Raw genomic sequence first — 19,458 nt, 5'->3', positions numbered from 1 at the left:
TTTTATCGCACAACACACCTAAAACTTTTCTCCACCCATTGCAACCTGCCTGTACCCGCCTCTTCACCTCCTTTCCACACTCTCTGTTGCTCTGGACCGTTGACCCTAAGTACTTAAAGTCCTGCACTTTCTTTACCTCTGCTCCCTGTATCCTCACCGTTTCACTTGGTTTGCTCTCATTCACACACACTTACTGCGGCTAACCTTGATTCCTCTGCTTTCCAGAGCATACCTCCATCTCTCCAAATTTTCTTCCAACTGTTCCCTGCTTTTGCTACAAAGCACAATGTCATCTGCGAACATCATAGTCTTTGAAGACTCCTGTCTAAAATCATCTGTCATCCTGTCCCTTACCAGAGCAAACAAAAGGGGCTTAGAGCCGATCCTTGATGCAGACCCACCTCCACCATGAACTCTTCTGTCGCACCTACAGCACATCTCACCACTGTCTTACAGCTCTCATACATGTCCTGCACCACTCTAACATACTTCTCTGCCACTCCAGACTTCCTCATACAACACCACAGCTCCTCTCTTGGCACCCTGTCATATGCTTTCTCTAAATCTACAAAGACACAATGCAACTCTTTATTACCTTCTCTGTACTTCTCAACCAGCATCCTCAAAGCAAATACTGCATCTGCAACCATATTGCTGCTCACAAATGCTCACCTCTGCCCTTAATCTAGCTTCCACTACTCTTCCACACAGCTTCATTGTATGGCTCATTAGCTTTATGCCTCTGTAGTTGTCACAGCTCTGCACATCTCCCTTGTTCTTAAAAATCGGCACCAATACACTTCTCCTCCATTCCTCTGGAATCCTCTCACTCTCCAAGATCTTGTTAAACAAACTAGTCATAAACTCTACTGCCACCTCTCCTAAGCACTTCCATACCTCCACAGGTATGTCATCAGGACCAACAGCCTTTCCACTCTTCATCCTCTTCAACGCCCTTCTCACCTCACTTTTACTAATATTTTCTAGTTCCTGCTGCAGTCACATCTACTCTTTGTTTTTATCATTCATCAACTCCTCAAAGTACTCCTTCCATCTTTTCCTCACCCTCCTGGCATCTGTCAGTACATTTCCATCTCTATCTTTAATCACTCTAACCTGCTGCACATCTTTCCCATCTTTATCTTTCTGCCTCGCCAACCTGTACATCCACATCTCCCTCCTTACTGTTTAGCCTAGCATACAAGTCCTCATATGCTATTTGTTTGGCCTTTGCCACCTCTACCTTCACCTTATGCTGCATCTCCCTGTACTCCTGTCTACTCTCTTCAGTCCTCTCAGAGTCCCACTTTCTTCTTAGCTAGCCTCTTTCTCTGTATACATGCTTGGACATCATTCCACCACCAAGTCTCCTTGTCCACTTTTGACCTACCTGATGATACACCAAGTACCCTCCTACCTGTCTCCCTGATCACATTGGCTGTAGTTGTCCAGTCAACTGCAAGCACCTCCTGACCACCCATAGCCTGTCTCAACTCCTCCCTGAGGAATACACAACATTCTTCCTTTCTCAGCTTCCACCACTTGTCCTCTGCTCTGCCTTTGTCCTCTTCACCTTCCTCACCACCAGTGTTATTTTACACACCACCATTCTGTGTTCTCTGGCTACCCTCTCCCTTACCAACACTTTGCAGTCACTAATCTCTTTCAGATTACAATGTCGACACAAGATGTAGTCTACCTAAGTGCTTCTGCGTCCACTCTTATATGTCACCCTATGTTTCTGCCTCTTCTGGAAGAAAGTATTTACTACTGCCATTTCCATCCTCTTTGTAAAGTCCCCATCTGTCCTTCTACATTCCTGTCCTGAAGACCAAACCTGCCCATCTCATTTTTATCACCTCTGTTCCCTTCCTCAACATGTTCATTGAAGTCTGCACCAATCACCACTCTCTCATCTCTGGGGATGCTCTGCATCACTTCATCTAACTCACTCCAGAATTTCTCCTTCTCTTCTAACTCACATGCTACCTGTGGGGCATAGCCACTAACAACATTTAACATCACCCCTACAATATCCAGCTTTATACTCATCAACCTGTCTGATACTCTTTTCACCTCTAGAACATTCCTAACAAACTCCTCTTTCAGGATAACTCCTAGTCCATTTCTTTCTCTATCCTAGTTCAGGATAACTCCTAGTCCATTTCTTTCTTCTAGCCTTGCTACCTTTTCACCTGGTCTTCTGGACACACAGTATATCCACCTTCCTTCTTTGCATCATGCATCATATTAACCAACTCTCTTGCCTTTCCTGTCATAGTCCCAACATTCAAAGTCCCTACTATCACTCCTAAACTCTTGACTTTCCTTTTCTCTCTCTGCTTTCGAACATGCCTTCCTCCTCTCCTTTTTTGACCAACAGTAGCCCAATTTCCACCGGCACCCTGTAGGTCAACAGTATATATATATATATATATATATATATATATATATATATATATATATATATATATTATCACAACATTTTGTCATCATTTAAAAAAAAAGTAAAAGATCTTTAAACAAACAGCCTACTATTAATATCACAGTTTAATATATATTTTTTTTACTACAGATATTTAAATATTTCTTTTTTTGTACTCCAATATTACATGTTTTACACATTGTGATAAACTGATTCCACATTAGGCATTAACATTGTTTTGTATTAGTTTAAATGCAAATGTGAGGTTTTAACAACGACGTCCTCTTCCATGGTCTTATACTTGGAGTTGTGGCGAAGGGCAAACCACCACTGCTTGTACTGCCGCCTGACCTAAAATCAAAACAAAATAATACAAAAAGTGCATTTTGTTATTTAAACATACACTATCATGCAAACTCATTCCCTAAATTTTGCACCCATAACATTATAACCACCTAGGGTTGCTGTCTGGCACCAGGACATTAGCACCTGATATTTGGATGCTGTTGGTTGCAAGGTGGGTGTACGAAAGACCAACAGCACCCCCAAGTGATATTCTAATGTATGAAGTTTGCACATCCAGAAAAGTCCAGGCAGGCCCGAAGACAACTTCTAGCGGCCAGGTTTGTGGATAGACGCATGTTTGTTCGTTTAAAATGTTTAAACAGTTAAAATGTTTACAGGAAGATATTTTGTATTTAGCTTACCAATCTTTTGTTGACTGTACTTATAACATTAATGATGATAGCATTGTTTGCTAACCAGTTTTATATCATGTTAAATGTTGCTGGTAGAACCTAGGTTCTATAGGTAGTTAGTAAAAGATACTGTAGGTCATAATTTTAGCAGTTTAAGTCTTCTGTTGTATTTTCGTGTTAGGTACTTAATGCAACACATTTTACCAATACTATCTAAGCTAAAAAAAAAAAAGCTATAGTACATAACCTTAGTCTTATTTTATGGTTTCACAACTTGACTGATGATCCTGTTTGCACGATGCCTAATGTCTTGATATTGTTTTGCTTTAAAAAAATATAATGCGTTATTGTATTCTGCCTCTGTTTATTGTAGACCACATACATACACGCATACACCCACAGCACCTACCCAACCAACCAACTATTGCCGTAGGCCTCATGCATGCAGAAATAATCCCAATAAACCTTTCAGCTGAAACAATATCTCTTGCCTTGAGTTTCTCTAACTGGAAACTCCCAACATCATCTCCACTAGTACTCTACACGAACCCTTGAGCTGCCGAGAAGCTCAGACAGTGGGGCCTCCATAGATTAGACTTATTTGTTCAGAGCATACAATGGGTACTTGGTCAAACTGGGATCTGGGTTGTTTGGTGCTGGGTCTGTGGCCTTGGGCCCTTTGTGATGCGGGCTGTGGTCCACTCTATGTTATGGTGCCCTTCTATTCTGGCCAGCATTCACTTTCTTTTAAATTCAAATTCAATTTGCTGCATTGGCTCTTCTGTGGGATTAGAACAGATGAGTTGGGATTTGGTTCCCATGGATATGGGTGAGCCTTGGGTGCACATGATCCTGTCCTTCATGATAAACAGTCATTCCCTCACCACCCTCTATCATATCATAAAACTTCAAACTTTAGTTGTTAACCCCGTTGTATGCTTAAAAATGTTTGATATATGATAACTGGTGACTTCTCACCTCTTGGTTGAGGACACAATGAACGATAAAGATGAAGGTTCCCTGCTGCGAATTTAAAAACAGGAACACATTCTTTAAAATGAAGTTGCCCTCAGCAAAGAAACCCAGAACCCAGGGACAGCCAAGAATGACAAACTGGAGCAGGGTTTTAAACACAAGGGTCCTACATAGAGAAAGAGACAAGTCAAAAAGTAAGTACTCTATAAATATGTAAATATCATGTTAGAGGAATAACTTGATGTGTGTTACTGGGTGTGTTTTAGTTGTGAAACGCTTTTATCCAGTCTTGCCAAAGCCCATTTTAGATTTATGAAGATCACACAAGAGAGAAGCAAGTTGATCTGTAGGTGTAATGGAAATGAAGAAATCATCATAACCATATATCCAAACAAGAATTAAATTAAACATGTAATATTTGCAACATGATCGACAAATATATAATAAATATACTGCATAGTAACAAAGTACAAACTGAAATGCGGCGATGATACTTTCACCATGAAGAGGAATAATGCCCACTAACTGTTTAACTGTGTCCAATAGCAGGACATGCTATGGTTTTCGACACATACAGTACTGCTTAACATCCAGTAGCTTTGTGTTTCTCTTGTATGTTCAATGCTCTCTGTGTAACCATGTCTTAGACTTGTTTGTCTCGGGCATCCCGTGAGTGCTCGGATGATAGGATCTGGGGAGTTTAGAGGCTGGTGCACTCGCTTTGGGCTCTTAACCTGCTGAGCCTTGTGGGCTTTGGTACACTGGGTGTTCTGGTGCCTTTCTTTTGTGGCCAGCATTAAATTTTATTTAGAGATTTGTGCTGCACTGGCTTCTTTGTGGGACCCAACAGGGCAGGCTGGTCTTTGGTCCTGGCAGGCATGGGTGAGCCTTGGGTGCCCAAGATCCTGTTAACAGTTTACTGGTATATAAATGATAATCAATGATGTTTACCTTACTGGTAATAGTGTGGGTAATAGTGTTAGCATAGTAGCTGATTGGTGCATGTTTTCCTAGGTTTGGGTTTTTTTTTATTTGACACTTTCTTGTTTTCCTGTCTTCAGTTAAATCAATGCTGAGCTCCAGTGATTGCGTCCAACCTATCTATAAGCCCTGTCTCTTCTTTTCAAATCTTTTTGAGTATGCTGCTACTTGAGATATGATAACTCATTGAAATGAGTTAAACATACCTATCAATACTTATCCAATCAGAATCCAAAACTTAAGTATAAAATAAATATTCTTGGTCTCTCTTTTACTGATAGTAATTAGTAGATCATTGTTGCAATAATAATAAAAAAGATAAACAATAGACATTATAAATACATCCATCTTAAAACCCTGACTTCTTGATGCATCTTTATCTAGAACTTACACCAATAATGCACACCACAGGACCCAGAAAGCTCCAGACAAATTCTTTTTTAAGCCAGCACCTGCACAAAGGTAAACCAAAGGCTTTTTAAAGCTTTAGTGTCAGAAGATCATAAGCTTATTGTGTTACAATGAATGAAAGCTAAAGTTTGAACCAGACTCTTACTTTTCCGAATAATAGCCTTTAGGATTCAGTCCAGATGTTATGCCCACTATTGCCAGGGGGATGATGTATCCAATCACGATCATATACTTCCAGCTAAGCATCTGACTCTCCCTTGAGCTGATCCTCGATAGGTTCTTGACAAAGATGTAGAGCAACACCGCTTCAATGAACATCCACACAAACGCAGAAAGAAAGAGGAAATGTATGACTCCAGCCAGCATGAAACAAACCTGAAAGAGAGAACGAGAGAGAGAGAGAGAGAGAGAGAGAAAACAAGAGAGAGAGAGAGAGAGAGAACGAGAGAGAGAGAACGAGAGAGAGAGAATGAGAGAGAGAGAGAGAGAGAGAGAGATGTCTTTAATGTGTCAGGTTTGCATATTTATATTTTTGCAAGACAGACTGTCATCCAAGCCAATTTATAGAAAGATAAACAGTATTTTCTTCTATTTTTAAGGAAATGTGAATTGTTTAATCAAACTAACAAACAAACACTTTCAATGATTAATTTACTGGCTTAGAAATAATTGCTGTAATATTGGTGCTATGCTATGAACTGTGACAAATTAATTTTAAACTGCCAAGAACTGTCTAAAAACTGTCAGGATTCATCAACCAACTGTTACAAAGTATCTAAGACTCTTCACAATTCGTTATGAGTTGTTAAGAAGTGCTACGCTTTCTCACCTGAGACAGGTATATACATTGAAACAGAAATGCCCAACAAGGGAAATGAATGCCCACTAAATTGACTACTTCTGAAAATTAAATAACTGGTACACGTCTATGCGTCCTAACAACAGTTCTGTAAAGGTCAAATTTTAGTACAGTAAATGGTTTAGTAGGAGCTGCGGATAGAGGAAACGTATGACAAAGATGGACAATGGATGACGACGATGACATTGCCAAGGTGAGATAACTGATAGTGATCCATATGTGTCACCCACGTTTTGCAGCAAGGCAACACAAAAATAGAAAGATAATGGCAGGATAGTGCCTAGAAGACCTTGTCAATCAGGAAAATCAGTGAGTGGGTAAAGACTTGGTATAATATACTATAGTAAATTCATTGTTATCATTATTATTACTATTATTATTATTATTATTATTATTATTATTATTCCTGACAAATGATAATTGTAGCAAAGAGTTGAAGACAAACTCACATGTAGAAAAAGCGATGTTCTCTACCATCAGATAATTGTATATTAGTAGCTAAACTTACCTGAGTATGCTCTTTTATGCTCTGCAAGAACTTCTGTGTGAGCAGTAATGTCAGGTGAGCAAAAAACAAGCTGATACACAGATTGAGCAAAGCTGCATTGGTGATTTTTGGTCCTCGCTGGCAAACAGCAAGAGTCAGTACAGTCAAGGTGAGGAACACTAACCCCACAGAGACCGCCACTGTGTTAAAGAGATCTGTGGCATCATCCTCACTCTCATCCTGCAAATCAAATACTTGTTATTTTATAATACACCTGACAAAAGAACTTAGCAACTCTTGAAGCACTGGATTTTAAAAGCGCCTGTTTCTTATGTAATTATTTATGAACCAGTTCAAACAACATTATTTTATTGATTTATTCATTCATTTGACATTTAATCCTCTGGTACATCTGTGTTATTTTCTTGCTTACTTCTTGGATAACTTGCCCCCTTTTTCGAAATTATTATTTGTATCCAGGAAAAACGCCAAAATTGTTAAGAATCAAAATAATTGCTGATGTGCAAGCTTTGGAAGTGGATATGTACAGTACAATAGTACATAATCTAAATACAGAAAAACATGATGTTCAACTTCTTTCTTCAACACATCCTGAAATAGTAACATGGAATTTAAGCCAATGGAAAAACAATCCCATTCTGCACTGACCTCAGAGCCTGTGCTCCCACAGCCCTTAACTCCCATTAAGTATATGGGTTTATTTAGAGTATCTTTTTTAGAAAAAGCTAGTAACTTTCGTTCTGTTAGAACAGAGGTTTGTTTCTTACTGCATCTGGGTTGGGCATCATGATGAGAGCGAAGGTGGACAGGTGAACACAAGAGCATATCGTGTATCTACTGTTCTTCTCACTGATTTTACACCCATCTTTAACCCATTCAGTTGCATTCCAGTACACACAGAAGAAATTCCCTTTAGGGTTGAATGTCTGGACAACAAAGAAGTTACAGTTTTAAGTTAGAACACATTAATGGTCAATAGTTTATCAAATATGTATTAAGCAATTAATGCGATGAAATAAATATTTCAAATTTCTTTGTTTTTGTTTAGTGATTTATTTTTTTACATTATATTATATTATATATTTTTTTATATTCAAATTTTTACATGTACAGTATTTTAGTACTGGATATACTACCATTCATTACACCACGAAAGACATAGTGATAACAATAGGATTTTAAATGGATAAACAAAATTATTATTAAGTTAATCCAGTTTGTGATAAAGTTATGTTCTGCTTCCATGATTTATGTAACTAATAATATACCTGTCTCCGTTTTTTTTTTCTTCATTATTCAGTTTTTTACTCTCTCTAAATTCTTTCGCTTCCCTAAATTGTTCTGTTTGCCTTGATTTGGAACACAATTCAGACTTTGACAAAACATTTGGTCCACATGATCCATGACTTTTCCATACAGTTATCAGCTCTGTGCCAAAGCTGAAGCTACAGAAGCTACAGGATCTATTTATATGAAATGTGATTGCCAGCTGACAATTTCTGGCATATAAAGAGTGCATACTACTTACTACACACCCAACACTGTAAAACAGTGGAACGCTTAATGTTAGTTAGCAGTTCATGGTCATGTTACGTGGTATGGGATGTGGTTGTTACTTGGTTGGAGAGCCGCACCACGAGATATACTGATATTTATAAGAGCCCTAATGCAGGGCTTCTGAGGGAGTCGATGGAATAATAGGTTGCAAGTGTGCTTATGACATGCAAAGGGAAGACCCTATTGTTCGGAGATGAAGTGGGATTATTAATTAGAAACTACAAAGGAAAAAAAAAAAAAACTGAAAACACAAAAATAACCAAAGCCATCTACTATTCGCCATCTATGCGAGGACGGGGCTTTTGAGATGAAAAATAAAACTTAAGATCTTCTTTGGCCTTTACTAAGGATTTATATGATAATATATATATGAGGGAGGCAGAGGCTTTGTTTCTGTCTGTCTGTCTGTTTATCCGTCTTTCTTTGTTTTCTTTTCTTTTCTTTGCCTCTGTCTTGGCCCTTACCGGTGCTACCTTATTGATCGCAAAAAGTGCCGAGGTATCAGGACCCTGTTTATGCTGATTGGCTTGCTGTAGCGTTGCCTGGCAACTGCGTGTCTATGTGTCCTCACCTCTGCCTGTTCAGAACCCCGCGAGTTAGCAGCCTGCGGATCTGCCCGCTCTGCACAGTGCAGAGTATTTATGCCCGGTTTTGCCCCTCGTGACACCCGCGTTGTTACAGTTACCAAATAAAAACATAAAAGTAACTTGCTGTAAGGGCCATATTTCATTCTTGTAATTTGTTGTTGTGTTTATTTCATTTCAATTTATTAGTTAAGCATTAAGTATGTTAGTTTAAGCATTTAGTATTATACTCGTAAGTTGTATTGTGACATCATTTCATAAGTTGTTCTGTGACATCATCCCACAGTGAAGTGGCTGTATGTCTATCACGCATGTTAGTTGTTCAGTTGCTGTTAAGACACGGAAGGATACAAAAAAGGTTTGGAGTACACAAGCTTTTGACCGTGATAACGTGATATCGTGAGCCAGGTGAGACAGTAAGCTAAAAGGTACAGTAAAATAAGTTGTTGTAACGGTAATCTAACTAAAGCTACAGAACACAACAAACGACTTGTCATGACTACAGTGGATTTATGCAAGAAACTGTAACAACCGTTGTACTTTGATGTTGAAAATAAAACAAGAGACAAAAAAATCAACGCACATCTGGAGTCGTCAGTGACACTGTGTAACAAAAGACATGCATCAGAACTTGTGAATAACATGCACGTACACTTGCATTGATGTATTTGAAGGTAAGGTTGACAGGTTTGGTGAGTTGTGTGTTTGTGACTTTAGGAAGTGTCACTGACACCACATTGGACATCATGGTTTTAACTGCATTGGTGTTTGGGTTAAAGAAACTAGGCTTCAGGATGCTGCCCATGTCATTATAGCTCACAAACACCACAGAAGCAGATCCTGAAAATAAAGCAAAACAAAGGCAAACAAACAAACAATTGCACTGTTCATTTTTTTTTAATAAATATGTACTTATTAGATAGATAGATAGATAGATAGATAGATAGATAGATAGATAGATTATCAAATACAAATAATATTAAACATTAGCAATGCAAGATCTTAGACAAAATTTTAAATTTATAACACATTTTTTTCTATATGAGAATGATAATTTTTGCATGCCACATTCAACATGTTTAAAAACTAATGCTACTTATTGTAGCATTTAATATCGTCATAATTTTTTATTCATCATTTTCGGTGTAAATTACCAGCTGCCGAGCTCATTTGCATTAGCCCCACCTACAAAATCTAATCTTTAGAAAGCATCCACAAATGATCATAAAGAAAATGATTATGACAGAAAAACTTTACAATCTTTTAGAATGCTTATGTGGGTGATCAGATCAATCTACCAAAACAAGCTCACCAATTAGTTTAAATATACTAAAATTCATCAGATGCAAGATTGAACATGAAAAGATTACTACTGTACCATTGTTTTTCTTGGAAATCCCAATGAGATCAATATTCAGGGAGGCGTTGCTTGCATTGAGGCGGGGGATTTCACTCAGGGTAGTCCCGTCCCCAACTGTAAATATTTCAGCCTCTGAAAATATTCAAATATTGGATTTTTAACTGTAATTTTTGATTATGTCATTTTATTCTGGTATTGTAAGATGGGATTGCTATACATTTTAAAACAAGTTCCATACCCATACTGCTGAGGGAAATTGTTGTTTGGTTCTGGGTGGGAGTTGGTGTCACTACTGCAGCCAGCAGTTTTTCAGTGACATCCAGTACTTTATTTCCATACTCGATTAGTTTGCTGTCGTTAGTAGAATTTTGCACAACAATGGTAGTTGTAATATTCATTACTGACTTCAAATAAGTCTCCACAGTCTATTGAGAGCAAGAGAGAGACCTAGTGATTACACATCCATGTGCAATGATCATCTGTAAACTCAGTAATCAGGTAATTGCATCACAAATACATCTTACTGTTTGTGGCAGTGGGCCCTCTGTTTTATTTAGAAGATCGTCAATTTCGTTCAGAAATTTAATTGCACAGTCTGTTCTCTACAACAACAATAACAACAACAACAGAATTAAAATGACCAAAAAAAAACCCTAAGCCAATTTCTTTTTCTTTTCTATTTCACAGATGGATCAGTTTCGGACATGCACCCAATTTTTTTTCCATCCCTCGCTCACTCCAAAGGCTTACTTCGTATGCAGCCTCCCCTTTTGCAGGTGTCTGAAGGGGCGGGCCCACTAGATCGGGCATCGCTGGTGGATGATCATTGTTAATGGATCTCAGACTTCCTGGATGTTTATTCAAGAGAATGGAATGAAAGCGGGTGGATGCTATGCGTCCCAGGAACTTCAAAGGTGGGTGGACTGAGCACCGCCACTTGATTGTCACACAGGAGGCAGCCACTAAGGACTGCATGAGCTGCTGTGGCACTTTCACATTTTACAGAGAGCCAGCCTTCACGATCCAGCTGCTCAAGAGAAAAAGGCTGCTTTCCCCAGCCAGAATTGCCAGTGGTAACCAGAGGTGCGACAGCCAGCGTTGGCTGCGATGGCATTAGACTCCTGTATGCGGATGCACCCAAGAAGAGCAGGGTGACAGCTGTGCTGTGCTGTGGTGTGCCCCAAGTCAAAGATCTTACTATATAATTTATACAAGGTCACATAGCTCATAGCATTCAGTTTTATGTAAAGTGTGAGTGAATATACACATTTGCATTTTCAATTTCTAATAAATTTCAATGGACTACAGAACATTCTGTTTAACTGCTGTATCATTAAGAAACATGGGGGCGGGCGGGGGGGGGGGGGTTGCCATGACAATTAAACCATAGTTTGTAAACTAACATCATAATTTAACACTGTAGAGATTAAAATGCAAAGGAACAAAACATTATTATTCATCCTACAAATAATATTACAAAGGCTAAACAGTTTCGTTCAGTCTTACCTGGCAAGACGGTTCCACTGTGAGAACTGGGAAAAGGAAGAAAGGAAGAAAGGAAGGAAGAAAGAAAGGAAGAAAGAAAAACAGAAGGACAGAAATAAGTAAAGAAAGAAAGGAATCCAATCCTATTTAATATATTATATGCATTAAATAACTTTAATGAGCATGGCCCTTATTATACCTGAGCATGTGTTATTGCTTGTAAAGTTGTCAGGGACGTCTAAGCCAGGCTCACACACACAGCTGCCATAAACAGTACCACACTGAGCGCCTATTCCACAAGAAGAATTGCTGCATTGTGAATGCCCTGTGGACAGGAGGATAATGGGTAAATTAAACAAACAGTGATGAAAAGTCATGTCACCTTCATAGGACACCTGAACATTTGTGAACATTTTTATTCACTTACTTTACCTACAGTACAACTCATACAAATTAATATACTGTACAATCATCACTCATCATCGTCTATACCGCTTTATCCTGTATTCAGGGTCACGGGGGGTCTGGAACCGATTCCAGGAGGCTTGGGGGTACACGCTGGACAGGGTGCCAATCCTTCGCAGGGCACATAAACACACACATGTATTCACACACTACGGGCAATTTTGGGAATGTCAATTAACTTAACCTACATGTCTTTGGAATGTGGGAGGAAACCAGAGTACCCGGAGGAAACCCACCAAGCACGGGGAGAACATGCACACACAGGGAGAACTCTATGCACACACAGCCTGGCCGGAAATCGAACCCAGACTCTGGAGGTGCAATGCAACAGTGCTAACCACTACACCACCGTACCGCCTTAATATACAATCATTTTTTAAATAATATGTTTACAGACTTCCTGCACTGCAACCATTTATTTAATTATAATAGATTATTGTTGCTGTCCGATGGTAAAAACTGTATTTACAATTACCGCTGGCTTAAGGTTTAATATTGTAATGACATAATTATGAACAGTTATGAAAGAGCAATACTTTATTCTATTTTTTAAAAGTACTTAATAATTGATTTAATACTATCAATTATTTAGCTGCTAGTCAGTCTCCAGATCTTTTTTCCAATCAAGAGGAGGAAGGACTGTTTTTTTTAACAGTGAAATACAGATTTCTTGTATTGTAAAGCTACAATATGCAAACCAATGTAAAATGCAAATGTAAAATTTAAAGAAACCAAAAGAATAAAAAAAAAAAAATATATATATATATATATATATATATATATATATATATACTGTATATATATATATATATATATATATATATATATATATATATATATATATTCAAGGATATTATTCATATTATAGTTTTGTTTGTTAATAAGATTGACTTATATAATGCCATCAGTTCTAATAGTCACAACTAAAAACACTTACTTTACCATATTAAAATAATATTTAAATAATAATAATAACAATTATAATAATAATTATTATTATTATCATTATTATTATTATTATTTTTATTATTATTAAAGTTGTTTTATAGCAGTAGACTCGAACAGACTGTAAGATCTTTGACTCAGGGTGCACTACAGATATGACACTCTGCCCACCACCATAACCCTTCAGCCAAGTGCACACATGTCAGCTGGCCACTGCCCTTCCTCCCTTGTTTAAACCCCTTTCCTTCCCATTTTCCCTAATAAAGTCTGTGGGTCTATGGTGCGACCCGAGTCGAAGAACCTACACAGGCAAAGCAGACAACCAATGCTGGCTGAATCACCATAAGAACTACGTCTGAGTAGAGTAGGTGTTTCAGGGATTTTAAAATGGCAATCAATTAATCAAACAATCAATCAAGAATGAATGAAAAAAGTAAGAAAGAAAGAAAATTCTACATTATAAAAATGTATGTATATGTTACATGGATATAGAGATTGGTCTTATCCTTACACTGCTCATAACCAATGTTACATAAATTACAGTGATTGTATCAATTGTAACCATAAAATAAGGATAATTATGCAGAACAAAATCATTAGAAAATAGAATTGCATTATTTTTCTTCTAAAGCATAATTAAATTAGGTAGTTAGGTCAAGTCAAAGTTTAGTAGTTCTCACGTGTAGCATAGGTTCTCTTAATGGGCTGGAGGTAGTAGACTGTGAATCCTCCACTGCAGGGTGTATAATAGGTGTAGTTGATGTTTGAATTACACGTAAATAAGTTGTAAATGGTGACGTTTCCACTGGTGTTAGTAAATGCACAGGAAGAGACAACCTGGTCTCCACCTGCACCGATGAAGCGATACCATCCCTCCACAAGGTTAGCGTCACTCTTATTCAAAGATTTCTTGCAAAAGCCAACATTCCGCCACGGATCGGAAATGTTTTTATAACTGGAACAAGAAGCTGAGGATAAAACATAAAGATATGTTTTGTTAATATTACTAAGTTAAAATTTTCACATGCTTGTAATTACACTGTAAAAAAAAGTCCTAATTCTACAAAAAAAAAAAAAAAACTTTAAAAAAACTACATAAAAATCTTTATCATTATCTGTAAATTATTAAGTTGACTGTTTTTTTTTTTAACAAAAAAAAAAAAATGTAATAAAGTTTCCAATCCAACTTTTTTGGAACTTTGGAAATCTTCTTTGAACTTGTTCATTTTTTCATAGGTTATTTTAAGGATAACACAGCAATGTTTAAGTTTGTGATACAGAATGTTTTACTGTTGTAGCACTATAGTCTAAATATTTCATTTTGTTTTTCATTGAAGTATTTTACTGTAATGCTATAAAACCGAACTTTTTATTGTATTTTGCATCATACTTGTATTATACTGTGTCACAGTTCTACAGGCTATTTTACAAATATTATAATCTTGAGTTTTGTTAACACTTTATTGGACATGTGTTCATAGGAATTAATGACAAATTTGTTAAATATTAGTTTTTTTTGTTATTGCTTTATTCGAAGGTGTTTGAATGTAATCATTTTTTGATTTTATACTATTGATTTTATGGTTTCTATGATTTTCTCTGTTTAAACTTCTATTTAAAATACTACTACTACTACTGTACTACTACTACTGGTAAAAATAAATATATATATATATTCAACTTAGTAATAAAATTAAAAGCAAATTTTTATTTAATCATACATTCAAATCAATACAATGGATTCTATAATATTTGTTTAGTTTAATTTGAGCTCTGTGTTTACTGTGAAACTTTGCATACAGGGTTATGCATACTTGCATATAGGGTCGCAGGGGACCTGGAGCCTAAACTTAAGTTATAAGGCGGGGTAAGCGTGTCAATTCTTTGTACACACAATTAGCCTAATCTGGATGTGGGAAACCAGAGTACCCATAGGAAAGCCATCAAGCATGGGAGGGACATGCACACAGACCCCGAGGCAAGAATTGAACCCGGACCCAGGAGTTGAAGGTGGCACTGCTAACCACTTTGCCACCGTGCCATTAAACTTTGCTCTACAAGTCAATTTAATTTGTGTGATGTCAAATATGCCGACTTTATCTTCATGAATAAAGTACATAAAGAACAAATACACTGTAAAAAAAGTTCTTATTTTACAAAAAATAATTTTTTATAGTATTTTTCCTTTTTTTTAAAACCAAATACAAATCTCAAATGCAAAATTACAGACATTATCTGTTAATTATTAAGTCGTCTGTTTTTTAAGCAGTATTTCAATACTGAAAGTTTTCGCATTTTCTAACAGTAAACATTATTATTTTTACTGTTTTTTTCTGTTTTCGTAAATTAAGTACAACTTTATGTAAAATGGTAATAATACATTGTAATTAAATGAATTATGAGACTCATTAAAGGTTAATGTCCATCCTAAAAACACTTTTATGTTTTTCTTTGTAATTTTAAGGTAATTCATATTAGTTTTAAAATACTTTGACATTGTTCAAGTCCTAGGTGCAATTCTTGGATTTTTTCATGACTTTTTAAAAGATTATCCACAGGAAATGGCATAGGTAAGGCAGTAAAAACCCCACATTTACATGTAAGCTACAGTATCTGCTTCATGCCTTCAAAGAATGTAAAGAGAATTTAGGAGACTGATACTCAAACATATTTTCTCACTTTCTGATTGGCGTATTGCTAAGGGATCAGACACAGATGTAATGTGATATAAACCAGCCATTCGGAAACAGGTGACCTTCAAATGTTTAGCACACAAAGAGGTGGTCTGCAGCCAGTAAACAGTTTCTGTGTAAATTCCGTAACTTTAGATGGCCTATTTGTTCCATTAAGTGCAACAGTAAAAGACCTCGGTGTGATTATAAATTCCAGCCTTTCATTTGAAGCACATGTAGATAATATTACCAGGATAGCATTCTTTCACCTCAGAAATATTGCCAAGATAAAAAATATATTGTCGCTAAACGATGCAGAAAAACTAGTTCATGCTTTTATGACCTCTAGGTTGGACTATTGTAATGCCTTACTGTCTGGTTGTTCAGCTAGATGCATAAATAAGCTTCAGCTAGTCCAGAATGCAGCAGCGAGAGTCCTCACTAGAACCAGAAGATATAAGCACATCACCCCTATCTAATCTTCACTGCATTGGCTCCCTGTGAAATTTCGCATTGATTTTAAAATACTACTCTTGACATATAAAGCATTAAATGGTCTCATGCCACAGTATCTAAGTGGACTGCTAGTGTCTTACGAACTGCCACGCCTACTTCGATCAAAGGATGCAGGCTGCTTGTCAGTACCGCGTATTATGAAAACTACAGCTGGGGGCGGAGCTTTTTCTTACAAAGCCCCAAAATTATAGAATAGTCTTCCAAATAGTGTTCGGGACTCAGACACAGTCTCAGTGTTTAAGTCCAGGCTAAAAACCTATTTATTTAGCCAAGCATTTTTATAAATAGATTTGCCATAGGTAAAGGAGCAGATCTGGGGGACTCATGGACGTAGAGTATTATGGTGAACTGGTATGTTTAGATGCTGTCTTTCTCACTCTCATTGATCACTCAGGTTTGCTGACGGTGAGGTGATTGTTTGCTTTACATCTCAGGAAGCCCTCATGTTTGTGTTTCCTTTTGGCTCTCCCTTTTAGTTATGCTGTCATAGTTAGTCCTGCCGGAGTCTCTGCTTGCACTCTACAGTTAATATACATTCACATTATACATTGTGTGACTGTGACCATACCTAACTGCCATCTCTCCTCTTCTTCTCTTTCCCCCCTCTTTCCCTTTCCTCTCTCCTCCTGTCTCCCCCTTTCACTCTTTCTCTCTCTCTGTCGAGCTACACATGTCGTTCCTGAGCTGCCAGTGATCCAGACTCCCTCTGCCCTCTGGACCTGTCTGACCCATCCTGGTGCCCCGCTTCTGGTTGAAGATCTCGTCACATGGATGCCCTGTGTGTCTCTTTGGGATGCGTCTGGTGTCTGGGGATGATTCTCTCTACCTAGAAGATGGTTCCGGCCTCGACTGGTGTTGGCAACTGTTTCTCTGGGGACTTGACAGTTCGATAGTTCAGGACTTTAGTCTTCAATAACTACCTGGACTCCATATTAACATCAATTAACATCAACTATTATAGCTGAACTGCCTCCCACCCTACACACTGTATAAATGCAGATCATTTCCTGCTCTCTGTTTCACCCAAATGAGGATGGGTTCCCTGTTGAGTCTGGTTCCTCTCAAGGTTTCTTCCTATTACCATCTCAGGGAGTTTTTCCTTGCCACTGTCGCCCTCAGCTTGCTTACCAGGGACAAACTGACCATTTTGATTAATACACATTCAAATTCCATACAAACTTAAATAATTCTTTTGATTGTGTAAAGCTGCTTTGCGACAATGACAATTGATAAAAGCGCTACACAAATAAAATTAAATTGAATTTAGTAAATTTTACCACACTATGAAATGCTCGAGAATAAACTACATATCATTTATGAGTAAATATATACTGTAGTGTATTGTTTCATACAGTTTTTGCATATTTCATTTTTCTGTTCTGTGTAAAATAATTAAGGTTGCCAGTTTATCTTAATTTTATGTTTTTTGTTTGACAGCCGTTGCTACCAGTCATTTGACATTATTTTTTTTACTTTTTTTTTTTTTTACAGTGTAAATTATTAAACCATAAAAGTTTGATGGGTGATATAATAATAGACCACATTGTAAGGTAACATGATAGGGTATCCTGAAGGATTTTGGAATAATTTTATTGTATTAATAACTTAATACTCTGAAAGTATGGTAAAGAAATAAACATATATGTAATAAACTTACTATATTGAGAAGTGCTGATGTTTGTGATTACAGTCAGAAGAATTAAAGCAAACCCTGGTAAAATATAGAAACAAAATCCTGATTTATTAATACATTCAATTCAAAGTTGCATAATTTTATAAGTGTGATAAAAATGCAATAAGTATCAGACACTCACACAGGCTAAGGGAGTTCATCTTTTTTTCTTCCTGTCCTCTCCTGGAGTATCAAAAGACTGCGATGTCAGACAAGCTCATGTGTGTCCAACTAACCAGTGGTGGTGACATCATCAGGACAAGGACCAATAGGAGAGTAGCAGCACTAAAAAGATGTGGCTTCTGTCTCACCTTTCTGTATCATCCCTGACTTTATTTGATAAATTTTAAATAGAAAAGTCATCAATGTAAAGATTTTCCTCAAATCATGTGGAATATTTTGTCGTAATGCAATTAATCAGGATCTTGCTTGGTTAGTATGGCTTTGGTAATGGCAGAAGAAAGTCAAGTCAAGTAAGTTAAGTAGGCTTTTATTGTCATTCCAACCATATACAGTTCAGTACACCGTGCGACGAAACAACATTCCTCCAGGACCAAGGTGCTACATACATGCAACAACATAAATTAACAGCACAACTCTACTAGAACCAGCTAGCTAATTAAAAGACCTAATTAGCTGACTAGCTCAGATATGACAGATTTACATTTTTTTTAATTATTTAACCTGTAACTACTTCTATGCAAAAAAGAGACAACAATAGATGACAGACAACAAAGTGCACATGAAAATGTGCAAACAAAGAGCTACAGAGTGAACAAAACAACAACGTAACACGTTTCAGTACTTCTGTAGTAATAAGGTATGAGTTGGGGTAGTGGGAGGAGAAACAGTAAACATTTCTAAATAGCAGCAATGATTTAAAAATATTTTGTGCAAAAAATAGCAAGAAGATAAATATTGTTCAATATAGAGCAAAAAGAGAAGATCAGGTAGGTATGAAGTGTGTAATTATCAGTTCAGTCCTGATGTTATTTAGAACGTCTGAGTGATGTGTGTGTGTGTGTGTGTGTGTGTGTGTGTGTGTGTGTGTGTTTATCAGTCCAGTCTCTTTGTATTGAGGAGATGGTCGGCTTGTGGGTAAAAAAAAAGCAGTGTACCACAAATGTTTGAGTTTTCATGGCAACACATCATAAACTTCCCACTAAAAGAACTGAACAAAGGTTTTTTCTCTTGAAGCAGTGCTGGTAGGAGCAAATCTGCATATATTCCAGGAAATCCACATCATAGTCAAATGTTGTGGTGGGGTTTTGCTGTGATGTTCATCCTCTCTTTGTATGTGTGTTCTTGGATGAGTACCATTAGATGTGCCATTAAGTCGTCATTA

The 19,458-nt window shown here is 37.2% G+C and overlaps 1 protein-coding gene across 1 annotated transcript; it reads right to left on the bottom strand.

Annotated features, from left to right (window-relative positions):
* Positions 1-2,572: 2,572 nt before the first annotated feature.
* Positions 2,573-18,293, bottom strand: LOC128506867 (adhesion G protein-coupled receptor E3-like). The gene is made up of 16 exons (XM_053477475.1): positions 18,256-18,293; positions 18,099-18,152; positions 13,934-14,221; positions 12,043-12,168; positions 11,865-11,890; positions 10,883-10,960; positions 10,597-10,783; positions 10,377-10,490; positions 9,651-9,838; positions 7,625-7,783; positions 6,858-7,076; positions 5,636-5,865; positions 5,471-5,531; positions 4,351-4,442; positions 4,102-4,264; positions 2,573-2,776 (listed from the first exon to the last, which is right to left on the bottom strand). The coding sequence occupies exons 1-16, from the start codon at positions 18,272-18,274 to the stop codon at positions 2,669-2,671; spliced, it is 2,112 nt and encodes a 703-aa protein (XP_053333450.1). The 5' UTR covers positions 18,275-18,293; the 3' UTR covers positions 2,573-2,668.
* Between the last annotated feature and the right edge of the window lie 1,165 nt (positions 18,294-19,458).

Source organism: Clarias gariepinus, chromosome 18 (assembly GCF_024256425.1).
Source record: "Clarias gariepinus isolate MV-2021 ecotype Netherlands chromosome 18, CGAR_prim_01v2, whole genome shotgun sequence".
NCBI classification, from domain to species: Eukaryota; Metazoa; Chordata; class Actinopteri; order Siluriformes; family Clariidae; genus Clarias; species Clarias gariepinus.
The sequence above is the reverse complement of the archived record's forward strand: the minus strand, read 5'-3'. Positions and strand labels throughout refer to the sequence as shown.